The sequence below is a fragment of the Topomyia yanbarensis genome, chromosome 2, assembly GCF_030247195.1.
Source record: "Topomyia yanbarensis strain Yona2022 chromosome 2, ASM3024719v1, whole genome shotgun sequence".
NCBI classification, from domain to species: Eukaryota; Metazoa; Arthropoda; class Insecta; order Diptera; family Culicidae; genus Topomyia; species Topomyia yanbarensis.
The window spans coordinates 13554148-13582121 of NC_080671.1; the positions used below are offsets into that span (position 1 = coordinate 13554148).

A 27974-nucleotide genomic window follows, 5' to 3' on the forward strand; every position below is an offset into this window, starting at 1 on the left:
ATAACTCTCGACAAACATATGATTACGGCCTAAAATCCAACTGTCATAATCCACTTTGAATGGAAATTCCGGCCAAACCGTTACATACCAATCACAGATGTTGGTAGTAAACGAAAGAGAAAAGTTTTCTCTTTCATAAACTGTTGTGAACTGTGTTCAGCTAGTAACGGTTTGTCCGGAATTTCCATTAAAAGTGGATTTTGACAGTTGGCTTTTAGGCCGTAATAATATGTTTGTCGAGAACTGTTCGTTCCATTTGGAACTGTACACCACAATTTCATCGAGCAACCACCGACAAACCGACATACCACCTTAAATTAAGGAATCCGTTATACATTATTGGCACATAACTTTATCATCAAAGTAGGGTAAAAGAGGTATTTTGGCCAACTTTAGCACATAGTTGTAAAATTTTGCGAATATGACATATAACAACTTCAAAGGTTGGTAAATATACTCATGTATAACGACGACTTACATCTGACAATCAATACACACGTAAAAAACTTTACCCATGTATTCAAAATGCTCATTTTCGGAAGTTATTTGAGCTGTCAAAAAAAATTTTTGTTTCCAACAATGAGTACTTTTTATCCATTTCACAACTACTTGGTGAGTTAATGTCAATCGGTATATTGATCTTAACAATGGGTGAGAAATCCTTATGAATTATTTCAAGCGAGTTAAATACGATTCACACGATACATCAGGCTTCCGCCACCGGTACGGAACGTCAAGATTAGTTACATGCAATATAATGGAAGCATTCACACACAACATCAACGTTACGGAACGTTTTGACGTACGGCACGTTTGAACGGACACAAGGGAAAAGTATTAAGGACGATTCAGACGATACATCAGCTTCCGTCAACGTCAACGGAACGTCACCGTTCCGTCAGGATAAGTTACATGTAGTTTAATGGAGGCATTCATACACAACATCAACGGCACGGAACGTGTGAACGGGCGCAAGAGAAAAGTATTTAACTTATCCTGACCGAACGGTGACGTTCCGTTGACGTTGACGGAAGCTGATGTATCGTCTGAATCGTCCTTCAACCTGCAAACTAAGGATCGTAGCGGAACCTGCAAATTATCGGCCAACATCGGAGTCCGTTGCGGAAACGGAACATTTCGGAAATGCTCCGAAAACAACGAAACTGAGGATGTTGCAAATATGCACCAGTTCGGCATTTTTAGAGCAGCCAAAAGATCCAGCCATCAACAAGTTAGTTTGTTAATGAGTTTTGGAATAGGTTCTCTATCTAGACTCCTATACTTTTATAAGGAGACAATAATGTGAAATGAATGTTATTTTATGTTTTTTTTTATAATTCAGAAATAATTCTATTGACGGTATTTTTCATTCTAACGGCGCGATTTTCAGGAACGGGTATTTTTACGCATATTTTTGTATTGTCTATCCCGAGATAAACTAGCATTTCGTCGATTTGTTGCTAAATGTTTCACACATGAGTGCGAACGAAACAAAAATAAACGTCAAATCGTTTTTTTCGCTTGCACTAATTCAAAGTGAATAGGCGCGTTTTTCGGCGCACGGCTTTGCGGCGCATGGCTGATATGTCACGATGTGGATTATAGAAAAGATTTGCAATAACAGTTCTGCGAAAAAATAATGGGTAAAACATACCCAAGTTGACGTACAAGGTCTGTACTCATTTATGGGTACAAACTCTTTAGCCATTTAATGGGTTATTCCACTTTTATTTAAAATGCGTAGTTTTCTACGCATTAATGGGGACTTTATTTTATCAGTGCAGATCTCTAACGGTCAATTTCTTCACATGATGAAAACCGGTTTTCGCTGAAAACCAGTTTTCGGGTTCCTTGCGGCCAATTAGCCGAAAATCGGTTTTCAACGAAAACCGGTTTTCATCCAAGTGAAGAAATTGGCCATTAAAGACGTATCATTAGCTAAGAAATCAATAAAAATGGTATTTTTCATAAAATGCTTTTTTTCTATCTCCCCACCCAAATTTTATTTTGGCCTGCGGTTAGAAGTATATTTTGGCCATAATAACAATTTTGCAAACATATTATCGCCCACTTCGTATATACTCGCTGTAATTTGATGTTGTTGGAATACACTGAAAAAAATCCAAACGTTAATTCCATTTGCTCCAAACCGCTTAAAATTCATATGAAGAAGAAATGCTATTGTTATCACGCGCACAAATACCTTCTATGTGTCAACTGTATAAACTATGTGTGCACACACATAAGTTATATGTGCATATTGTTATAGAATGGGGTTTTATGTGCCTAATAGTTATGAAATGTGAATGTAAGATTAATATTTCTTGTAAATACACACATTAGGTTTATGTGCCAGCAAATAGTGTCTATTTGCCTCCGTTCATTGCAAAAATCTATGTGTAAAATCAATAGGCATAACGTTTACTTTTTTTTGAGTGTAAGCTACCATCCTAAGAATAAAGAATAGAGAATTATCGAATTATATTGTTCTTCTAGCTTTCTCTATTGATTTATTCATGTTATTCGTATTAATGTGTATCTCTGAATAAAGACTCGCCATCTCAATCAGTTAACATGTATTTGTCAAATCATTCCAATCGAGTGAGATACCATTGGGCCATTGGCAGGTCTCGTTCTCGATTGGAATGACACTGACAGGTAAATGGTAAACAAACAATTGAAATGACGAGTCATTATACTAGCGAATACTATGTTTCACCGTCAAGGATGAGGATCTCAACACGCAGCAGCCAGCTGTAGAAACAAGGCCCGATAAGCAAGCATTTGGAAACGCTTATTCTTGCCGTGGTGATCCACCGAGATGAAGAAGTACCAGCAGAAAAACGTGATAGTACTGTCAAACACTGGTATCGTTGACATTAGGTCTCATGTATTCATGATGAGGAGCAATTATATATGAAGAAAATGTATCTTAAATTGATTGAAGTCAAGATAAATTGTATTATATCGACACAGTACTTGAAAATGTTAAAAAAAATTGATAACCTAAATCACGTGGTTGAGTGTGACAGCGAATGAATACAATTTCCCGTGTACGATGGGAAACTGCGAAACGGCTACTTTTTCTGGCACCCTTCACTTGAAATGTTGCCTTTTTAGAAATTAATGTCGGAATGCCGCAATTCGGAGAATTGGAATCCGTTGCGGAGGATACATAGGAAAACTACTTCCCATTCTTTATGCGGAATACCATGTCTAGAAACCGCCAAGGAAAACTTGTTCATCTCATAATGGCAACTGCGAGAGCAGCATCTAGTATCTCAAAATCAACGGAATCCACCATAAGCGAGGGACCTTTCGCGAAGCTCGACGGGTTCACCCGTGAGGGCAAGAAGTGAGGAAGAACATCTGGTCGGTGTTAAGTCAGACCGGACCAAGTCGCAAAACATCAAAAAATGAGTTAATGATAGCACTGGATAACGAATGTCTTCATCTACATTCCACTTTTACCAGATTTGAAATATGAAACAATAAACAAGAATTATGATAAAAATTATTTTCCAATTATAATGTAAAGGATGCTGCGATTCAAACTTTAAACGCGTTTTTCTCGAAATCAATGCACTGTCACTTAGTCCGGTCTGACCTAACACCGACCATCTGATTGCGAGCATCAAGGCAACAATAACGATATGGACGTGTATGACAAAAAGGTCTTCAATTGCAATAGCAAGCCACGCGCAAGCGGTTGTCTAGAAAATCTAGCAATAAAACGAAAGTTACAACGTTTCAGAGCACGCTCCAAGATCAGTAATAACTTAAAACTTCAACTTCGATCATCTCAAAACAGTATTTTTCCAAAAGTGTCTTTGTCATTGATAAATTTTGGGAATACAACTTGTGATCTCACGAAACATCATAATAGTCAGAGAGACATCTAGCTCGTCCGCGCCATTAGATGGATTGAAGCAGGGCGATGCGCTCTCTTATCTATTCTACACCAACATGTGAAAAGATCCTAAGTGCAAATAAATGAAACTAAAATCCCGTAATGGTGGAAGTTTCAACAAACACTTCAGATGATTTTTCGCGTACAGAACAATTACACCTTACGAGACGTCTTAGAAAATTGTTGAAGTACATGACTTGAAGCTACAGCCGAAATTGGCACTTTGAATAGCTGGAGATTGGTAATACGCATGAAGGTTGATTAGAGTTATTCGGACTAAAGTTGATTTTAACCGCAAGTGATCATCAATAGTACAATAACCGCAGCACAAGCCATAACAGTTACGCAATGTGTCACGGTCACATTACTGAGATGCAACAAGTACATGCAATAATCACTCGTATACATAATCTGTTGCTACTGCACAAGACACAATACCGAACAGGTGGGAAAAGATGCAAGGGAACTTTGCTGGGAAAATGTTTCTCTCGCGCAAAACAAAAACAAATCAAATTTAGCAGTTGCCTGAAAATGATCACTTAGTAGTGGCTGGTTACAGCCATTCACTTTTTCTGTGCTTGCTACGATCGCGGCACCAGCCTCGGAGTTGATTTGATTATGCCACCATTGTGATGATCACCATTCCACTTTCGACCTCCCTTGTCGCTTGCGAATGCCAATTTCGGTCCGGATGCTGAAACTACCAATTGTGTGGTTCAGGTATTGTCCTAGGTCAAGGGAGATCACAGGGTACGGAAAAGCAAAACACCGGCCAGAGTGATCGTTGAAGACTGAGAATGGTTGGATCAACAGTACGATCGGAAGCATTCGGGTAGCCTCGTGGGACCCTAGTAAGAGCGCAACCAACTTATTCAAGAGAGATTAACTCACTACACAGCAGTCTGAGACGGCTCGCGCGCGTGATTTCCAATTTATAAACGGCGACCAATATGAAAAGAGAGAGTTTTTGTGAATCAACATACAACAGGGTCAGATAAGGGGTTGATGTAGAGTCTGCTGCACTGCAACGATGGGCTTGGGGCGTATGTGTGCCTCGTCAGTAGCTACCCCACCCAAGCGAGGACCCAATCCACAGGCTGCAGACTGTTGGAGCGAAATCCGATCAGTTGTAATTTCGTGCTCGTCGGTTAAACATACGGATTGGTGGTCGGTGCGGTCGCGTGCCGCTTTGTATGCGTGTGACTTGTTCAAGGCTGAATCTTGAGCAGCATTGAAAGTGAGAAAAAATAAAACAAAAATCCCAACAATTGTTCGACAGTCACAACCTCTTTTGTGCGAAAAAGTAGGAGATGATTAGCTACAGTGGTGGTATGTGAGAGTTTCCGACCATTAGCAAGTGGTAAAAAAAAAGTTTTGTATTGCTCCCCCAGTGTGTAGCGGGGTAATGTGAAAGATTTGAGTTCAATCAGATCTGGTACAGAAAAAGTGATTTCTTCTCAGTCTACCGAAATTGAGATCGTCAACTCCTGGAACGACAACGAAATATTTGAAACTTATAGACCAAGAAGTAATGAAGCTAAGATGAAACTCCTGTCTCGCCTAATGGGATTACTGCTGCTGCTGCTGGTGGCGTTTGATGCAGTGTCATGTGAGTGTCAACCTTCGCATAATATGTTAAGCTAAACGACCGTGCCATGACTCACAGCTGGAACGCAAAAAAATGTTGTCCAACTGCTGGTCGCGTATATTGCACAATCTCTGGACGACAATGTAGTTTCGTGACATCTGAATATTACGTCGCCGATTGGTAAGATCTGAACGAGAGTGAGAGTAAATTCGCACCGTTCAACCTCCACGCCTTCACACATCTTTATGTTACCGATCGCACATGTGCCCGTCCGTCTGTCTGTCTATTGAACAAGTCTTCATGACTAAACGAGAATAGTAGTTATATGCATTTATAGTCCAACAAAACGGAAGCAAAAGCGCCAGGTTTCAGAAATCTGCACATGCTAGTACCGCCGATATTGCTTATAAATGGGTACCCAAAACACCGGCCCGCCTTCCTTCTCCGACCCTCATTAGCCTCAACGCTCCGCACCATGGGCATGCATTCCGACAGGCGTCGAGAGCTGAGAAAGTAATCGCTTATGCATTTATTGTTGTTTTTCTTGCGTTTTCTCCTCGTGGCTACAATTGTCTGCTCATCTCCAACAACGATAAAAGCTCAGCACACAGATTCGGTAGATCACGGACAATCGATGAATGAGTATTAATAAATGCCCAGCTGAGAACTAATGCTTTCGATTGTATCTAATCCATGCAGTGATAATCCCGCTTCCTACTATACAGTTTAGCCCATGAATTTTATCAAGTATAAAAAATCAAAATGAACATTTTTGCTTAGGCTTATGTAATCACAAATCACTTTTGTTGGCCTATAAGCCAATTTGGAGGTGGAAATACACATTTGCTATGCAAATTAGGAAGAGGGTCTGCTCGGAAGATGTTGCATCAGGTTCAGTTTATTGTAGCGTGTTGTGTAAACAAAAAATAGTATTTAGGGTACGAGTTTGTTTTTTATGGATGCGGATCGCAGAATTGGAAATTGAGGAGACAACGAACTTTTTTTTCGAGATAAAGGAAGATACAGGGTGATCGCGATGTTTTGAGATTAAGGTCAGTAACATTTTAGCGATGACTATATATCAAGAAGCTTGATATCTCTTTCCTTTTTCCGTATAAATGAAGGCAGACGGAGGGTACAGAGTATCTATTGTACGAAGGTAGGAAGCTCAATGTAAAAGTAGATATGTGTGCGTATATCACTATGAAACGTGGCATCTTTACTCGGAAGAGATGTTGCTGTTACTTTCTCCAGAATCTGGACAGAGGTACTAATCTTCTTGGTATGTGGTTTTCGATTTTATCTAAGACCATTTTATCGAATATCGCAAATGGCTCGTAGAAACCAAATAAAATGGGAACACTGGAATTTGGAGAATCTAATTATTCACTTTTTGTTTCTCTTGTATTGCGAGCTTTAAAATTAGACTATCTCAATTTCCTTTACTTCACCATCTTCTTTTCCTTAATTTTAAAATTCTGGGCTCTACATTTCAACTCGAATGTGGTGTTCACCGAATCGGACTTTTATCTTTTAGTTAAAGGTTTATTGAATCAGGATGTGGGTGTGTTTGTATTTTGTGTGACGACTAGAGTTACAAGTATTCAAATTAATTGAATGAAAATTGATCATTATTCAGCCGTATTCATTTTCAATATTCAGTAACGCAACTGAAAACGAGCAAACTGCCCATTCATTCAATGCAGGTAGGGTTGCCACCCGGAGACTCCGGATTTCGGGAGCGATTTCCGGGTCTCCGGGTTTTACATCCAATTCTCCGGGTTTGGTGGGAAGAAGCATAGGTTCAATTTTTTTGGAATTAATTGATTCTTTACAAAATATTTAAAAAGTTTAAGTTAACTATTACTCTGGTTCAGATTTATTTTTCCCGACTAACCTTTCGTTTCAAGGTGGCGAAGATGAGTTCACCAAATATTGCTAATTTCTTTCACAATGCAATGAAAATGAAAATTAAACAAAATTACTACAAATGGAATGTAATATTTCGCCATGTGCTACAATTGAAATGTTGTATTCCACTAAGTCGTTCAAAATGGTGTAAAAAGTTATTTTGCTGCAATTTTACCAAATCATTTCACTCATAGTGGTGCTTATCACCAGTTGCATTAAGGTCTAGCAGATTTGTTTTTAATCCAACTGACTAGGTCAACATCAAATGAGTTCTTCCGGTGTTGTTGCTACTCCGGCAGCGATCCTTAACTGGGGTAGGGAGGTGAGTTTTGCCCTTTGTTGCGAAATGAAAATTTGTTGGTGTTGAATAACCGACACCACATAGTGTGATTCCGCAGCTCTGCCTCCTTTGCTCTCCTTTTCCTGTTAGTTGTGGAGGAGAGCAATGCTCGTTCGTCTTATCCTCCACAGTGAGAGTAGCTGTTGCTTTTGTATTCTTGGCACTTAGTCGGGGAAGTGAAATACTACACCACATTAAACCGATAAAACCGTTCTCAAACGTCAAAAAATTACAGCTTTACTTTAACGTAGTAATAAAAAGCGATTAAAATGCTCTAAAATGCCGAGCAATCGCTTTGATTCCAATTTCTGTCTCGTTCCACTCAAAATCCACCACCCCCAGATCAGTGAAAATCTCCGGGTCAAAGCCTCTCCAGAGGTGGCAACCCTAAATGCAGGTTTTTATTCGTCTCTGATTATTGCACGAAGCGAACGTGCAAGAACGAATCGAACGCATTAAAGTAGGTCCTGCCACAATGTAAGCGATGATTAGTATTTTATATGATTTGCCAACATTTCAAAACATTTATCTATATAATTAGTGAAATGAATATTATTGTACGATATTCAACTATTAGCTACGAGTGAGCTTCGATTATTTTTAACTCTGGTGACGACTACGAGAAGTTATGTAATTGCCGGGAATATTTCTAAAAAACTGTACACATGTCGAGCTTGAGCCCGATACTCTAGCAATGTATGGTACATGGGTGCGCTAACCATATTTTTCTAAATAATAAATTTACTACTATAAATTTAAAAAACCAAAGACATATTACCAATGAATAAAGCCAATAAAGCTGAAGTTTTCCCAATTAACAATCAATTGCGCTGCTCTGTTGGGCATTCTGCCACAAATGATAACTCTTTTTTACTAATTTAAAATGTGCTCCTGCGATAGTTATTCTCGCCGTAAAAATTTTTTTAAACCTACTTGTCAAGTAGAGCAAAAAACAAAACGGGTCTAAAAACGAACGTAAGTTGTAAGAGTTAATTTTTGCGTTTGGTGATTGTATCGTTATTATCGAAAATGGCTCCTAATAATATTCGTTATAATGTCTAAAATTTCTGTTTGTGAGTCTGTGCATCCAATTTGTGCTACACCAGGGACGACGCTTCAAAATTATTTTCAGAATTATGTTCTGAGCTATTTAAAGGGTTTTCTGCTAGGTAGCTCAGCAACTATATAATGCGTACAGTATTGTCGGTCTAAACATTTTTCATAAATCAATAGCTTGTTCTTAATAAAGGGTGTCCCACATCAAATTGCATCACGGCAAAAACTCTGTAGAAAATTACCTAGTGAACTAATCCTTTTCAAACTTTCATACAATAAAATAGAACCCATTAGTAAGCTTTTAGCATATTTATTTCATTCAACTTCAATACCATAACCATACGCTTGCACCTTACGCTTAACTCCAATCATTAAACGTACGGAAAACAGTTTTTTCTTCGTGTCTTCCTCAGATTCGAGCTCCTGTGGATGCTTTCGTAGTGCCTGCTGCATAATTGCCCAGTATGTGTCTTAGTTTCGGTGCGTTAGGGGGTTGATGTCTTTGGTTACGAAAGCCAGAAGATCGTACAGCCATTGTGTTGCTTCAACGGAGGAAGCAGTTGCTTCGGTATTCACTCCTTGTGGTAGATCTCCCCATTTACAGTCCCGGTAGTCACGAACGGCGCACTCCGTTTGCCATATGAGCAGAGCGCTTCAGGGATGGGAATTATCATTCATTCGCATGATTCTTGGCGAATGCGCTCATTGCTTTGACAGCAGCCAGTCGTTCATTCACGATCCGACTAAAACTCTCCAAAAGAACACAACTGAACCTAGGTAGAGATGAACTTCCGAAGATGTGAGCCAAGTAAAAGAATGACACGTACTATTTTGAATGAAGAAGATCGTGTTCTTCATTCGCGGATTGATTAGGAAGATTGTACTGTAAACATTCACAAGTGAAGAATTTAGTTCACAAATGAATGTGACATTGTATTCTCTGGTTTAATTAGGTCAACTTTATAGTGCAAATGTACACTATAATCAATGTTGAGAAGTAAATTGCACTACAATCCACTTGAAATTGATATTGTGATATGCACGGAATCGTTTTAAGTTATTTTTTTCCACCAGCACATTGCAAACTACTTACTCAACAATAAGATATCACCAAGTGAAAATTTCATAGGTCTATAAACAAGAACGACAAGTTTTTTTTATTAGAACGATCCGGTGAATGTTTTGAAATGAATCTTTGTGAATGAAAGAATGCATTCAATTGCGATCCTTTCTGCTTTCATTCAAAACACTACGTATGCGATGGAGAATGAATCATAGCCGGGCGCTGTCACTTTTTTTCAGTTCTGTGTTTTGCTTCTCGCTTTCACACGAACGCGTAACTCTGCACAAGAAGGGTTGCCGAGATCGGGTTTCACAGTAAGAGCATGTTGGTGAATGATTTCAAATTGATCGTTTCGTGAAATGATTTTTCCCATGCCTGGAGCGCTTGCCAGTTCATATATTTATTGGCAGACTTTAAAAGTTTCTGCTTCCTCAACTTCTCCGGAACATCAACCTTGTGCTGGGTGGTGAAGAACAGTAGCCCCGGAAGTTCACCTTGACGTAAGTCTCACCATCCATGATGAGACAATGAGGCTTTGTTAACATCTGGCTGTATAGTTTCCGGGTCCATTCGTCACGATTTGGAGCCTTTTGCACGTTGGACGTGCATCCCTCCTGGTCCTGCGCTCTCTGAACGAAAGACTTGGACAGATTCAATTTTGTGGCCTCATCCCTGACCGAAACATTGGGATTCCGCCTACATGCTTGTGATCCTGATTACTAATAGAATATCCATTTTGACCGCATTTCTCCTACCGTTCAATGCTCAGAGGTTGGTAGTAACGTTTAATCACACGACTCACCGTTCACTGCACGATTTCAAGTTGTTTTACAATGTCCCGATGAGATAGTTTAGGATTTTCCAGGTGCTTGCGCAAAGTCAATTCGCGACGTTGCTTTTCGGGTGACGCAATTTTCCAATTTTTGAGAAACTGACAGCGCTTAAAATACTGTGAAACAACTTCTATTCAAATTTTTAAGAGCCAGTGGATTATTTTCTACAGCGTTTTTTCCGTGATGCAATTTGATGTGGGACACCCCTTTATTTATGTATAAAAATCAAAGAAATACTTAAATACGCGTCGATTTCTTATCTTCCGTAAGGAATCGAACGTGTTTTTATAATGTTTAAATCCGTTTGATGCAAACATTATACTAGGACGGGACTGGGTAAAGGAACGGTGGCTTCGGAACACGATTTGCCCTGTATACGAAATGGGTCATCGGAATTCAATCGAGCGAACACCTACTCAAATCCTGGAGCTAAGTTACTTGCGTGAATAAATACATGGAAACTTCTTTTTTTCTGTAAACCGCTGCCAGCCAGTGCTCCAACTAATCATCATAAGCATAAGTATAAGCATAAGCATAAGAGATCGCCCGTAGTTGCTACTCCGTTATTGACCAGAACCAAAATAGGTTGCAAAATGTTGATTAGAACAACATGCTTGGGAATAACATGATGAGCCATATTGTACAATCTATTCCGATCCCTGCATGCTGATCAATACCGACGCCGGCCACGTCCGAATGCAGATCTTCTGGGAAAGGAAGGAATGTTAGTCTGATACATGTTGCTACTAAAGACCGAGGAATCCTCTGCATCTCCACATGTATCACGGGAAGGGGAGAGTTGTTAGTAAGTGTGCCAATAGCGTTATCATGTAATAATTGCTCTGGGCAGCCGGCTGCCGAGAATTTGGGAAATTTATCATTTGTTGTATTAATACGATTAGCAAAATAAGCAACTTGAACTTATAGCCGGCTATAAGGAGCACTGCTTATATTTTTTAATAATATTCAATCACGCGACGAATTTATTCGTGGTTTCTATCGTGTCGGTGCTGATTTTACCCGGCGATCGCTTGAATAAAATGAGGAATCTTATACCGAAGGTTCATCAGACTATTCCATAGGTTTCGCGGAGTTGGTGGTTTGGAAGGAAATAGGGTCTAGGATTCGCTCCAATCAAGCGATGCGACCTGTAAAGCATAGTTTATTAGGGATCATCCATAAATGACGTAGCATTTTTTGAGTAATTTTTACCACCCCCTCCCCCATCGTAGCATTTCGTCACAAACCTCTAAATACGTAGCTTGACGGTAACTCTCCCCCCCCCCTGTCCCCGTGATTTTTTTTAAATAAAAACCGATGTTAGTTATTCCCCTTTGAAAAAGCTACATAACCTGACATGACCCCCTACCCTCCCGTCGTCCCACATTATCACAAAATGCAAAACTCTCCCCTCCCCCATATAATGCTACGTCATTTATGGATGATCCCTTAGTTTGTAGTTCAGTTAGTTTTCGAAAACACGATCGCTCGAAAAAGATGATCTTGTTTAGTTTTTTGTTCTTTTAAAATCTGGAATGTACCCTTTCCAGTCACTCTCGCAAAATTGCTTCTTTGGGTTCTCTGTGGCTTATTTCTAGAGTGACCGAACTCGAATTACATTTTCTGTGTCAAACCGGGTCGCAGTATTAGTGTTCACCTGATCAGAAAGTTGAAAAAAAAATTTAAAATTAAGTTAAAAACTTTTGCGATGTTTGAACACCTCCAACTACCTACCCCCACCTAAATTACGCATGGGCCTGAGTTTACAAATACATTTGTGTACTCATCACTTGAATCACCAGGCAGTCCAAAATCCTGACAAAGTGTTGTATGTTAGTACAATACATTATCCTGACGAAGTGTATCTCTAAGTAAGGGTTGGGTTTCCATTAAGTGCCAACAGTCACCATAGCTGTGCTAGAAAGACTGCCGCAATAACCTTTCAAGCACAAGCCGTCCTACCAGATCATGCTCGTTCGTTGAGTACCTATTCATTCGCCCTATGCCATTAGTACAATTGAAGGCTCATACTGCTGATTATGCAAGATACGTTGTGCAATTTTTGCAAGCAATGTTGCAAAAAAAAACAAAAGTTTTACACGCTAAGTTATTTTATATGCTAAAGGACTAAAGCTTTGCTTATTTAAATTTTCGAATTAGCAGTAACTTAATTTTTGTTCAACAACCGTGCACGAATTTACTGATTTGTTCCTTTTAGCATGTACCAAAAATCGTCAGAAAACTCCCAAGAGGCGTCCACTTCCAGAAAAAAACCATGTTTGGACCGGGTACATTATTGACATTTACCATAAGAAGCTGTGTGTAAGACATAATAATTTGCATTAATATGATGAAACGCTGGGCGCTCTGTCCTAAGATGGACTTACGGTTTACCTCTTTAGCTGAAGTGCTAAAAAGTTTTTATGCTTGTACACTTCGTAAAGAGCTCATCAGATACACAAGTGTAATGTTTCAATACTAATGTTGTTTACCTGCCGGCGTGATCCTATATGTTCAGCAAAAAACAACACCAAACATAACCCACTTTCCCGCGTGTACTGTTGGTATAGCTATATTTGACGCTAGAACCGATGATCAAATTATTGTTAACAACAGTAACATGTAACACGACTTACCGCATACAGAATAGATGAAGGCAGGCATTGTTGTTGGAGTGCTTCGTTAAACTTTGGCAGTCGATTTATAACCAACGTTTTATGCAATGGTGAATAATTATCTTTAATAATATAAGGTATAAGTTAAAGGTTGTATTTTTTATTGCACATCAGTTTCCTACCAAGCAATGAAACGTAGCCACTCAAGAGCCGTCTGGACTTTAGGATCTTAATTGGGTAATAAACCAAATCAACACCGACCCAAAGTTGCATATACGTTAGAGTGGTCTGAAAGTATAAAGTGTTGATGAAACTTCGCTTAATCCATGTATATACATATATCTTACACTTTCGAAAAAAACGTGCCGCATATTATTTGTTCGTGTATTTTGCAGATGGATATTGGATTATTATACCATCACTGCTTGATTTCAACAGAAAACCTTAATGATTTTAAAATTAGACGTAATTGGTAAAATTATTTTTGTTTTACAACATTAATCGGATGCAATTTTATTCTGAGCTTGAAGCTCTCAGGCTCCTGGAATCAAACATAAAATTCAAAGAAATTTTTATTTAAGACAAAACGGAGTTGGTTCTAACGCTTACTTCTGCCAAAGTTTATGATATAACAGCAGTTAAGGTTATAACCCTATTCAGTTCCGGAATCAAATATAAAAGAACATTAAGCACGTATCTCTCATTTTGAACCACCCTAAATCAAACACACACAGTTTCTGCTATTACCCGCGCTAGACGATCACAGCAGGCATACGCAAAATATTTCACACAAAGGAGTGAAAAATTATTGTTTTGGTTGGTGCATTAAAGCTCTTTGGTCATATGTCTTAATGAAGTGTGTAATGGGGCGTTTAGAGTAGGTTTTGTTCAACCCACATGGTTTACGGCCTAGCGTTGAATGTCGGAAGGCCAGCCGGGAACTACAAAGCAACAAAAGGCCTTTATAATTTAGTTAAAATAGAAATCAGTAGACCGTATTGTAAAAGCTGTGATGTCCAATTATGACTCAAATTTAACATTATCGATAAGCCATATAGCCTTTCATGTTTGAGTTAATTAAAATGTGGCATTATTGAAATGATCACATTTTTTTCTTAAAATTATTTGATTTTTCGTGGTTTAATGAGTCACAATTTGGTACCCCATTTGGTACCCCATTGGGTTAACCGCACCTGGCACACCTGAGTTTTTTTTATAAACTAGTTTATTTGGCATGGCTCAATGTGTTAGCTTGAGGGAGCCGAGAGTCTTTTATGTTTCTACAAATTAAAATAGTTAAGCTTGATTCCTGCCTGTTGAATTCTATTGACTCAGTTTTCTGCTGCGTGTTGAGATCCTTTTTCTTAACGGTGAAAATTAGCTGTGTTGTACACCGCAACTTGGAGGTCAATACGTCCATGGCGCCATCAGTACTGCTTTCTTGATGTTCATGGTCAAATGTTTTTGTTTTTTCAGTTTTATGGGTTGTATATTCGTTGGTGTTGCCTGCTCCACAGTTATGGGTTTTGCAGCAGCATAAGTTGACCATAGGCGGTCCTAACCTGATGGTAAAGGTGGGGGCACGCCTTTTAGCAAAACGTATCAAATGCACTATTTGGAAAATGGAATTTCGAGTTTTGGACGCGTTTGGCAAATCATCCTCAGAAATTATTGAAGATATTTCCCAAGGAAGCCACTATGGATTACTCGTATCTGTTTCATTCATCAATGATATTGATTCAATAAGCTTCAATGTACTAATAAGTCGATTTGTAAAACCAAGTATTAACGAAAGGGTTGTGCACTCGCATTTCTACTCGATCATTTTCTGGATGAATACCGTGTCCTCCGTACCTCTCCCAGCCACCAGTGAAGTTGACTAAGTGCAGGTTTTCATTGTACTAGTCGGACTTTCCCTAAAAACTCCTGCGCAATGTTTTCCGAGATATAGCGCTCGCTTAAAGAACTGGTTTGTAGATATGAGCTCTAGGTGCGTAACCAGTATTCGCGTCTATAATTGTTCAACTTCCCGAATAGCATGATCTTATAAGAAATTGAAAAATCAATAGTATTGTGTCCGCAGTAGAGCGGTAAAAAAAATTTTTTCTCGCGATAGTGCCTAACCAGCTTTTGAAAATATAAACAAACCAAATACATTGAAGGTGTTCCTTTCATTAACATTCCAACCGGAACCACTGATACAAGTCACATGAAAATATTACAATTTTCACAGTTTCGTTGAATTGACAATGTTTTATTTGGATAAAATATGCCAACAAAAGTTTTATTTGTTGGCTATTGCATTGAGTTTTATTTATTTAAACTTTTCCTATGCTAGCTTAGCTTGTTATAATCAGCACAATGGTTAGAAAGTGCCAATATTTAGGCTATTTTTGAATCTTAACAAAAAAAATCAAGTGGAAGCACCCATTATTTTGCATAAAAACGATTTTCTCATCAATACCCATCGATATGTATCATTAAAGTTCATATTGGAAGTCAAACTTCAATGATGGGTCGGTAACATACCCAAAAAATAGTCGTACACAGCAAAGAATTCTTTTCCAAATTAGCACTGTTGGCAATTTATAAACATTATTTAGTGAAAAATCATAAAATTACTCTTAAACCCAAAATAAAAAGAAAATAAGGCACTTTTCGGCAAGAAGTGCTAAGGTTGTATGAATAACCAAAATATGCATAGGCTATTCTTATGCAGAATTTGTCCAAATTTGGGTTTTAATTCAGTATTTTCATAGTTTTTCACTAAATGATGTTAATAATAAATACCAATAGTGACAATATAAAGTTAAAAAAAATGTTGCTGAAAATGACAAATTTTTTGATGTACTAAGGAACTATCATTGAAGAAGTATGCCCTCCAATATAACCATTTAGGGTACATTTGAATGGGTATTGATAAGAAATTAATATTTTTATGCAAAATAATGGTTCATCTATGTTTTTTGTAATATCTCTAAAATAGCTTAAAATTGGCCACTTTTTGTATTGATTATTTCATATTACAGTTAGTATAAACAAGTTTAAATAAAAAAACCCAATGCAATAGATAACAAATATAGCTTTTTTGATATATTTTATCGAAGTAAAACTTTGTTAATTTAATGAAACTGTAAAAGTTGCTATATTTTCAATTGACTTGTGCTGGGTGTTCCATTTGGAATTTTAATGAACGAAACAGCCTAATTTTTTTGCTAGTATTTTCTAAATCCGGTTGGGGCATTGTCTTACAAAAAACTTTTTTTTACCACTCTAGTCTGCAGTGGACACAGTTGCTGTGAATCGACACTCATTTCTGTATTACACAGTAGATAGGAACAACGATATTTAACATGTTTGTGCAGTGTATAGCAACAAAGCGCTAAGTAGAATTGATTGCTTCACTGATATCTATACTGCTAATAATCGCATGCTCCTCCCATTCCCTATTTACACTGATTTGACTTGCGATTATAGGTAGTATAGAGGAACAGTTTTTAGCTTCAGCTCTGGGCGAGATGAGAAGGTAGACTAAAAGAGAGAATCATTTTGCTTGTTTCATTTGGTTTGCGTTAGTTTCTTGTTATTCCGTTAGACGTATTCGCAAAATTATTTGCGGCTTATGTTCTGCTTCTTTTTGGGAGCTACAATGGGGAGACCTTCTCTTGTATTTTATTTGTTTATTCTTGTATCATACTTTATTGAGTCGAATCGGTCTTAAAACTCGAAAAAGTTTATGAGCATCTGTATCGCGTGAAAGATGAATTGTAATATTTCTAGTCTGCTTTAAACTCTCGTGAATTTTCCAAACACAGTCTTTTGAAAATTAATTCACAAGAGAAATCTATTTCAAAACTTATCACAGCAAAAGATTTAATCTTTTGAAAATGTTTCGGTTCTTCCCAGCGTATTCTATAGTAAATAATTTCTTAAAATTATTTCGCGATTTAAATTAGAGACTGTCCTTGTTACATCATACTTATATATAGTAGATTCAATTTTGAATAAAAAAACTCAAAATAAAATAAATCGATGTTGAATACAGATGTCTTGGATTTGACAGTCTGTTTGTAGTATTTTTGAAAAACTGTGAGTTCAAACCAACATCTCCCCAGACACCGAATGATCTGACAAAAACCATTCCGTCAAATTTTTGTCAGTCAGCCCTTGCTGTAGTAGACCTGCCACATATGCATCGGCGCATATCCTGTTGGTCCTGCTAAACAAGGTGAAAGCGATATCCTGAAAAAAAAGCTCACTGGAAGACACCTTGCCTCATTCTTCACGGCAACTGTGCTACTTTTGCTGTCTAGGCTCTATTGCATATTTCGAATGCAATGAAATATGCCGAATATAATTCATAAAAGAAGATGCAAATATGTATCGACTTTATATTTGCTATTGCACTAAATCCATATATATATAAATTCTTAAAAATCCTTGAAGCATATATGCATTATATCAGGGATGGTGCCCTCTTTTCGAATAGTTGTGGAACTAAAATTTTGTAGCCAAACAATAACTCATATTATGTACTAAAATTCTTCCAAACATATTATTTAGCCAAATCTCAAGTTCGTGAGAATCTGATGCTGATTCACTGCACCGTATGCTATTATTAATAATCCCTGAAAAACTGTTTCAGACATCACTTGGTTAAAACTTTAGTAACATCTCCTTTTATCAAAGTTAAATTGGCTTGCACTCTTCAAAAAAGTTGTAGGCAATTAAATTGTCATTCTTAATCATGTTAATCTGTTGTACGATTTCAATACAAACTTTATACGGAATGCGCAAATCCGGTGAGCAACCAATCGCCCTCAAAATTCACTCTCGTTACTCGTTAGGGAAAAAAATTAGGAAGAACACTTGATCGTTGACGTCAAGGCAGTAACCACGATGACAACACATCCGATGTACGACGACGAGAGATATAAATGACCCCCAAAATACAGTTAGCGAGAAATCAAATATTTCCCCGCCGCGAAAAAAGAACTCCGCGCGTAATGGCAAGCCGCGCGGCCGGGATCGGACAGACTGTTACTAATAGTCGAGTTTTATTTTTATTTTTTCAGCTTGTAATTACATAAAAGAAACATGGCTCCGTGAAGCTAACGCCTTGATCTGTGCCAAATAAACAAATAAAATAAAAGAATTACATGGTCTTTTGAAACCACACAAGGAATTCACAAGTTCTATGGTGTAAAATGGCATATGTCGAACCCCTCTAGTGTAACATGGGAGTGAGTAGAAGTTTTAGTGGTGATCACATTTCTTTGTTTCACAAAATCAGGAAAGCAAACTATAGGCATATATAATACATGGATAACCGAAGCAATACGTAAAATCAATCAAATGTCAATTTTTACTTTTAGTATGCATCGCATATCATTTCCAAAAACCGGAATTCCAAAAAAATCATTCGTAAACACCTAATAAAAAAGTTTTGTTCAATCGGATCTACGCGACACCCACTAAATATGTCTACGATATGGTGTCGGGGTCTTCGTTTTTTTTCTCTCCGCAATCCCATTTTTGTTTTGCACCCGCTCGCATATGATTCAATTTGTTTTCACTTTTTACAAGCTGATTGATTTTTTATTCAAAATTTGAATCGGACAAATAGCCGTGCAAGTTTCGAATGCTAGCCAACACTGTACCGGTAACAGACAGCAACGAAACTTATGCTCGGATCGATGATGGGAACTATTTACTACCACTACCAGTTGAATCACGGTCATGGTTTAGCTTCATGCGTTTACTAGTAGGACTAGGTTTTTCTGATATGTTATCATAGGCTCTAATGACAATAATTTTAGGTATGTGATTCGTGTATTTTATATACATTACACAATAAGAAACTTCAATGTTATATGGTCCTCATTCGACCGATAATGAATATAACCAACCATACCCAACAATCCTAACTGGTAATGATCAGGTTTTTGATTTAATCTTTTTGACAAGATATCTCTCCAAATATCCTGGCTAGGCCGATGCCGGTTCCGTTCACGCGGCCAAATTCACAGTGCAAATTGGATTATCCACATCTACTCTGCTCGCCGACTGAAATGGTTCGTCGCTTATTATAAAGTAGCCACGTAGACGTCATTTCACGCTCGCTGCGCTCGTTGGTAGTGTAGGACATAGTGTGGATAAACTGGCTGCTGCTGTGGTCTCAAGGTGAGAAACGTGAAAGAGAAGAACTTTATGTCCACTCGCGTTTAGACTCAACCCACAGCCTTCAACCCAAAGTAGCCGGAAATTGCTGGTTTATATGAGATCAAATTCTTAACTTCGGTTGGACCCTGAACCATAGGTAGCGGTCCCGAGTTAATGTACTGAACACCGCACACCTGATTGATTTTTTATGTAACATCAAAAGTATTTGCGGAAAACAGGTTTATTTCTTGCGGATGTGCGGAGTAATACGCTCCTCGAAAGTCACAAGTAGAGAAAGAAAAACGTTTATTTTGTGTGCAGTGAATTGAAATTAAAAGAAAAATGTTATATTGATTTTATATGTCGATTTTCAATTAACTAGTGCTCACGCTTTTTGCCTAGTCAGTTGTTAACGTTTGAACGCATTCTTACCTGTGGAACCCTACGATACTACTGCTTCGCTAAAACGGTTTACGCTCGGATTAAACCAGTGCAGATAGGGAAAATGACTAGTAGACGTCCTTGGAAAAAAGACTTCGTTCCACTAACTGGCTTAAAGCAAAAATGTAAAGTGTCCTAGACATGTTAAACGATACCTTTCTGTAGCTTATAATACAACAGGGAAATATAGGCGGGTAATGAATGGTGTCCGAAATTGTAGTTGGTTCAGTTTACTTTTCCAAATCCAGAATGCGGAAGCTGATGAGTACTTGATATTTTTGTGTTTGACTGATTTCTTCGACTAAAGCAACTAAATATATACAAAAAATTCCTTCAATGTCACAATGGTTTACGATAATCGATTCTTTTTTCCGCTATTTCTTGGTGGAAACACTGACTAGGCAGATTAAGGTGATCGACAGTTCGTGTTTCTGTTATTTTGAACTTTCGGCTGCGTCCTGTTCCTGCGATCTCGGAGTAAACCTTTTTCGAGTCTATCTTCTTTCGAGACACCTTTTCAGTCCAATGAAGGCAAAGCAATTGGGAACTACCATCGAGATCAAGCTGCCTGTCAAGAAGGTAAATACATCTAGATGACATTAGATTTTCTGTAAATGGTAATCGGAACGTTCCGAAATAGCGAGCTAGAATATAGGTAACGGTGAGCGTGGTTTTCTGCAAGTTCCACCGTCGAAACTTGCTCGGCTACCTTCTCGAGTAGTAGAGAATGGTGGCGATATTGACAGCCATCGATTGTGCAGTTGTTGCTACGACAGGTCCGTCGCCCATGCTTGAAGAGACAAATCTGACATAATCCTAGCTTACGAACTTTTCGCCATCGATCATCCAGGCTAAGGCTTTTGAACCTGTTGACCCTGCTTACTACAGAAGCATCCAAACAATTTTGTATTCTTACTTGCGGCCATTCACGTATCCTTTGCTCCTCGACTTGTCTCTGCTCGCTGTTTTTCCTGCATCAAGCACAATGCTCGATGCGTCGTGAACGATATCAGCTGTATAGTCGCAGAGCGTGCGCAAATTCACATTTTCCAGGGGCGGCGAAACACTTTACGCCCGAGTGGGTTGAAAGCATAGGGTGAGGGGTCCATTAGTAAGGATTTTTCCCTTTTCGCAATGCACACACTTGCATTACATTCACATTAAATCACGTTCGTTTATGCAAATGGAATTGTGATACATTGATGTTTTCAAATGTGTGTAGTGCGAGATACATGCGTTGCACATCTAAATTTTTTGAAATGGTTCAAAATTTCGAGTGGGTAATTACCCACTCGGTTATTTTCGAGTGGGTAGTACTACCCATACTACCCACGCTTTCCGCCGGCCCTGACATTTTCTACGCCACGTTTGTATCCAGCCCGTAACAGTTTTTGATCTGCTGGCAGCTTTCCCACTAGGTCCTGTAAGAGCGCGGAATTCGCCAAATGCGCTCATTCGTTAGCAGCTTCTATGTAATCACACAATACTTGTACAGCCATCCCATGTTCAATTGATACTTATAGTTTGTCCGATTTTGGAGCAGAAATTGATCGCATATCAACGCAGCAGCGAATGTATCAGAACCTCCGATCGCCCATGCCGCATGCGAAGCGTTTCGATGGCGTGTGGCACCACATGTGGTAACACCAAACGACTACGGACAGTCTCGAGAGCGTGCCCGTTGAAGCACGTTCGGAACTGAATCATATTCTCACCATCTGTATAACCACAACCTTATGTAGTGAAATATGTAGTTGGAGATGAACATTGGCCACTCCGACCGATTTCCGGAAAAGCGGGAGAGATCACGGGCCAGGGACAAGCTGCTGCGGAGTTCGACTATGTATTGGGAGGAGATTCACTTGTCTATTATACGGAAGAAAAGACTAACTGCTGTTTCGCAGTTTCATACAAATTATGCGTGCAGGCAGGTGCGAATATGTGGGGGCAGGACGATTATGAAGCATGTTGGTATTGGTCGAGGGGTGAGTTCTTAGTAAAGTCTGATAACGAAAGTTATTTTCAAAGACATAATGTTTCGGGGGCTTTCGGACGGGATTTGGCAATGGTACCTGAAGATTACCTGAGCGCTAGGTGTCAGTTGCAGTCCGGTGAGCATCTTCTTGCAATGCTTCAGCTGTTCCCGCAAATCAGCCATTTGCTTCTGAGATTGTTTATGTTTATCGGCATATAGCTTCTCCTGCGGTTGTGGCGACTTCACTGCTTTTGGTTGTTTCTGATGAATACTCTGCGACGTCTGCTAGCCCCGCTGGCGGCCCGAGCTCGATGTGGATGGCTGCTAGTGGTACGAGGTTTCCTTCCACTGCGCCTTCTGCTGTTGAACTGTTGATTTCGAGCAGAGCAGTGACTCATGCGGCTCTTCTGAGACCTATTCTCCTCCGCTACAGTGGCATTGAATAGTGTTTGTTGTTCATTCAGGAACATCCTATGTAGCTCTAATCCGACACGTGCAGTAGCCGTCTCGTCGTGTCAGTCAGTTGGGAAGCACGACCTACGACGCTGCTTGATGATTATGCATTAGTAAGTTTAGGGGAGCCCGGGGCTAGTCGGCAGTTGGGGTAAGTTGACGGAATCCTCTTTTCTCTCTTTCTATTAGTCATATAGCTTTCCCTCTCGTCGTGCACCTTAAGTAATGTGAAACATATTATCCAATGTGTTTTTTTTGCAAAACATTTTGTTTTGTAGAAGTTGTGAGTAAAATTGTGTTTTCGAACATACTATGTAAATTTTCTTAATTTTAAACATTTTATGTCATTTAATGTGATTTTCGATTAATGCGTGAAAAAAGCTTTCAGTTTCCATATAGATATTACACATATCCACACATGAAAGTAATGTTTAAAAAAAATTTTAAGTTGGTGGTGACGCACGCGGGGTAAGTTGGTGTCACTATTTACAGTACAAAAATAGTGATCAAATATTTTCATTTCTGTAATTCACTCCAAAGTAAGAGAATCTTTTTTTGTGTATTTCGTCAATACACGACATTTACTTCGACCAATCGCCCGAAGTATTTCGAAAATTTGCTTTTGATTATGGAGTACGCGTCGAAGTCAAAATACCGGGGTATTGAGACTTAAAGATAATGACAACTGTCTTTCATATATAGTTTCATTGAAAAGATAAATAACACATTTCGTAAGGACCGCTGAAGTAATTGAATTTTCATTTGATTGCTTAATTTCTGGTATTCCGCCATCTTACCCCACACAAATTCAGAGATGTTACCAACAATCTGTCATTTCATGGATCTATTTTTCAAGATCTACCTAAATCGAAGCGGTAAAAAATGAAAACTGAAAAATTTTGATGAGATGTATGAAACATGTTAACTTTGAGTCAAGAACTACGCCTAGATCCTTAACAGAATAGTCTCTCCGAATATTATTGCCATAAAGTTTATAATTGAAAATAATTGATAAATGCTTACGAGTAAAGGATGTTATAGAGCATTCAAATCCATCTGATTGTTGCTAAACTAATGGGCAAAAGTTTTAAGATCGCATTGAAAAAGTCTTGCATCTTCAAGACATTTTACGATGGTGAATAGTTTGAAATCGTCGGCATAGGAAGGCTTAAGGTATTTGAGTGAAGAGTGGACATCGTATGTATGTATAACAAGAATATTATGGGTCCCAGGTCGCTGCCTTGTGGAACTCTGAAGATAGCAGCAAATGATAGGGAAATAGTATCTCCAATTTTAACGCCCATTTGGCGGCCAAATAGGTAAGAACGTAACCTTCTAAGAAAAGGTCCAATAAAACCGAGCTTTTCGAGTTTGGCAACAGTTATATCACAGATAACAGACTTTTAGGCTCGCTTTGAATCGTGTGTAAATACCCGCTACTGGAGTTCCGAATAAATCAGACGTCTGAAACACGTTTGGCAAACGCTTGTAGATGGCGCAGTGATCGATACAATGTAGTTAGATTGCAGCTGTCAAACACGTGTAGTAAACAGTTGCGCAGATGGCAATAGTGAAACACGTATTTCCAACGTTTATTACTTTGAAAGTTTACACAGGTTTTCAAGGAAATTTTGTTCTAGCCGTCCGTACACCATGCGGACTGTGGTGAACGATCGCCCTTTGTTGCAGAATGGTGTACCGATTTTTTCGTCAGAGTTGGTCAGCTTAGTTATGTAGGATGTGTATGAAACTAAGCTTGTACTGGTAGATCGCTTGGGCATGTTGCTTTCCAGCTCTTATGTTAAGGCAGTTGTGAGTGACAAAATCCAGGACGATTGATTCGCATAGTTTAGATGTAACGCACAAGGCTGGAATTTTGCGATCATTGCTCACTTTGCGTTTACATCCTTCTTTTTTAATTGGGAAAACAAAGGATAGCTTCCAACCAGTCACGAAAAATTCGCGATCGCAGAGAGTCGTTGAAGAGGTACGATAAAGGTGTATCGAGACTAGCAGAGCATTGTTTTGGAACAATTGCTCGGATTCCATCTGAATCGACTTTGTAGGATTTTTTAGCTTTCTACATGCAGTTATAACTGTTATATTTGTCCAGGGAGGGGAGCAGGAAGTTTTTTAAACTTTTTGGAAACGAACTTGCCCCAGATGATGCCACTGAAGGATTGGTTCATAACGAGGAAAATTGCGTTTGCAATTTTTTGCACGTTATCAACACCGCGTGTCTGACATGTTCGAACTGGATAAAAGGGACTTCCAATAACCGAAACTATAGCAAATGTTCCACATTTCGAATACTCGATCTTAAGCGAAAAGACTAATGGCCACCGTGTTAGGCGGAAGAATCACGGTTTGTTGGTGGAACTCAGTCATTTTGACGGATCACCACATAAGAATAAAAGTAACGATGACCTATGTTCTTCAGACAGCGTACACAAGGTAAAAGGAACTGTTTTTTTTTTAATTCGTTCGCTTTGCACTGGCTCGGACAGATGCATAGCAATAGCACACTGAGTATCGTGACCGAAGTCCGTGGTGTTTGGAAATAGACTGACGCTTCGTTGGTTGTCGCTTTCGTCGAAACTGTCATCACTACTGCTGTCTTGGAGCTTGATGATTTCGTTGGTTTGTTTCTGCAGTTTGCGGATTACGGTTGTGAAACCATGCTCCTCGTTTCCTGTCTTGTTGCTGACGGTACTGTTTGTTGTTTTAGATTGGGGAATCAATTGAAGATGATGAGACCGCTGTATTTGCTTTAGATACTTTTTTTTCTTTGGTAATTCCGCGCAAGGCTTCCCACGATTGGGAGATTGTTTGCAGCACTGACAAGTGGGGGACTGATTGTCATAAGTACACAGCGTGCTCTGAGCATATGTAGGCTTAATAGGAAATGGGATGCTTCAACTGCGCTCTCAACACTCAAACACCGTTGCCAATGGTAGAAGCAGACTGATGTTGTTGTTGTTATTGTCATGTTTTTTTTATCGTTTCTATATTCGTTACCACGAGTAGAAGGTTTGTGTAATACCGTCCCACCTGCTTTCCTTGACTAAGCAAGATGAGACTCCCTAAACTGATGGAAGCGCCAGATGGCGGTCCGGCCATTCCTGTGATACGTATAATTCGCCGAACGGAATTTATTCATGTATAAAAAAAAACTAGAGATTCGCTCAGTAGAGAAAGCAAATGAAGATAATTTCTAATATTAATGAGTTTGGTAAAATTTATCCAAACAATGTATGCTTAAGTACTTTTTTTTCTTTTCTTGCAGATACAAATGCATTCATCGTACCAGAAGAGCTACCCTCAATTCTGTCGCTAGTTTACTCCAACATCCCACCGATCAGGAAAGGTAAGCCACCGTAGCATTACCAAACTCACACCCCAAATAACGAATTGTGAGTGTCAATAATTCAAAATGCATTGCAGCTCTTTGCATTACGCAAGATAATTGATCGTTCAATGTTGTCTAGGCCAAACTAGGCACGCCGAAAACTCGTGGCCGGTATTTGATCATAATCTAATTGCGTTCAATATTTGTATCTCGGTGTGGAGTTTCCAGCAAGAGCGGGACTGAATGGATGCCGGTAACAATTCCAATCGCGCCTCATCGTTCGGAGACAAACACTTCGCGCCGGCGATATTGAAACCGACGGCTGCTGCAGGGCCATCTGATGTTGACCAATGTTTGGTCTAATTGAATAGTTTGCAAACCATATTATGAGATTTCTGTAATTGGATATAGCCGCTTATGGCTGACGAGTTTTCTTAATATGAGATAATTGCATGATGACATGATGATGGTTTCGTGAATGGATCCGACATTTAAAAAAACTGTAAACGAGTAACTTTCAAACTTTGACAAATTAGTCTGCTCGCATACATTGTGGAAATCATCAACTAGCTGCGGAAACGAACCAACTGTTTTGATGATCATTAGAAATTATGCACCGTGCAACCAGTTCAGTAAAGTGCAACGCAAAGCACGCAGTTTCCGCATTTTTCTGGGTAGGGTATGATGTCACATGATTATCATATGGAGCCATGAATTATCTCATCATTGCCTTCTTCCCTGTATGTTATGGTGGCCAGCAGGCTGAACCAAAACCGGTCATCATGCGGCTTCAACTATTAGCCTGACTAAACGAAAGAAATCGAAAGTGGCCCCGGCAAATCTCACTGAGCGCTCTGAAGCGTGTGCTGCTCGTGGTGTGGAGACCATTGAATGAAGAGGGCGTTTCGTTTCCGATTCATTCATGCCCATGCCACGCTACTGTTAGTCACGCATGGAAGTTTACCCATTCTTGCGTATTGATCGATTTATGTTTTTTTTCACAGGAACGGACTCTCGCGTGGGATTCGGCTTCCGACTGGGCGACCATGCCGATTTTCAAGTACAGTTTGAAATCGGACCACAACAAAGAACTAGGCCAATAGGTGAGATATATATTTTTTTGGTAGTTTAGCATTGAAGCCTCAATTTTATTTGCACTGTTATTAATTGTTAGTTTCAATTTAATTTAAATTTGAAAAAGCCATGGAACACAAAATTCCAAATGCGTCCCAATCCACGTCAAGTTGATACTGCTTATTTTCATCCAACGGGACTCAGATGTATCTAATATAATCCAAAACAACACCTAGTTTTTTTCGATCAATCCAACTGAATTATTTATTTTCTATTTTAGGTACGAATTCCGGCAGTAGCAAACGTAACGTGGAATCCGACGATTATCAACCATTGGTATGTATCACCATGCCTAACTACCCACACAAACGTGTCACAAATAAATGTTATCCTTTTCAGAAGCTGCAGGCAGGTTCATCGAATCTCATGGCCGGAAAATCCTGGCTCGAGACATGGTCCAAGGAGACTAAACAGAAGCAACAGTTCAATAAGGACAAACACCGGGATGCGACCAAGACGCCCGAGATGCCGGAATCCCCGATGATAGCGGAATCGGCTTACAATCAGCTACAGCAGCTGTTCGGGATGAACAAACCGAAGGAAGAGGATACGATAGGAACGATTCCTGGTGCGGACCTGGAAGCTGCCTTAAAGCACATCCCCTTTAAACCGATACCTACCAGTGACACCGACATCAACGAGGTGGATCCGAAGGTGCATAACGAAGTTACATTCAAGCCACTGCCAGTGGAAACCAAAGGCAAATCAAAAGTGGACTCAGTAATGCGACGGGCGGTGCGCAAACGAACGAGTCCTAGCGCAAAGGACAAAATATCGGCAGATTTATCAGATGTCTCACTGGACTGAGTATTCTGGGACGAATGTGACAACACCGTTCTAGGGGTGAATGGGATGGTGTGAAATATCGGGGCGAATGGTCCAGTTTACTTTGAGGAGGACATTGAAAATAGGGAACAGTTAATTTGTAAATATTGGTGTTTAGGATGTGATATTGACTATTTATTTTTCTAAGAGGACAGACAGACAAGTCAGAAAGCGGACTATTTATTTGAGTTAAGGTTATACCAATAAAGACATGGTGCAATAAAATATCGAACTAACCAGTTTCAACAAAAAATGTTTAATTGAAAGAAAATGTTAGATAAATTCGACACAGATCTTTCATTAGGACCTAAGTCGCAAT

The 27974-nt window shown here is 39.1% G+C and overlaps 1 protein-coding gene across 2 annotated transcripts; it reads left to right on the forward strand.

Moving 5' to 3' along the window:
* Positions 1–5043: 5043 nt before the first annotated feature.
* On the forward strand, positions 5044–27892 carry LOC131681900 (uncharacterized). 2 transcript variants are annotated; one of them, XM_058963000.1, is made up of 6 exons: positions 5044–5239; positions 5372–5519; positions 25634–25714; positions 26701–26799; positions 27051–27106; positions 27170–27892. In XM_058963000.1, exons 2-6 carry the CDS (start codon positions 5453–5455, stop codon positions 27635–27637), a joined length of 771 nt encoding a protein of 256 aa, XP_058818983.1. In that variant the 5' UTR covers positions 5044–5239; positions 5372–5452; the 3' UTR covers positions 27638–27892. The 2 variants fall into 2 exon arrangements, with proteins under 2 accessions (XP_058818983.1, XP_058818981.1); XM_058962998.1 differs by having other exon boundaries at positions 5044–5519.
* The last annotated feature ends 82 nt before the right edge of the window (positions 27893–27974 follow it).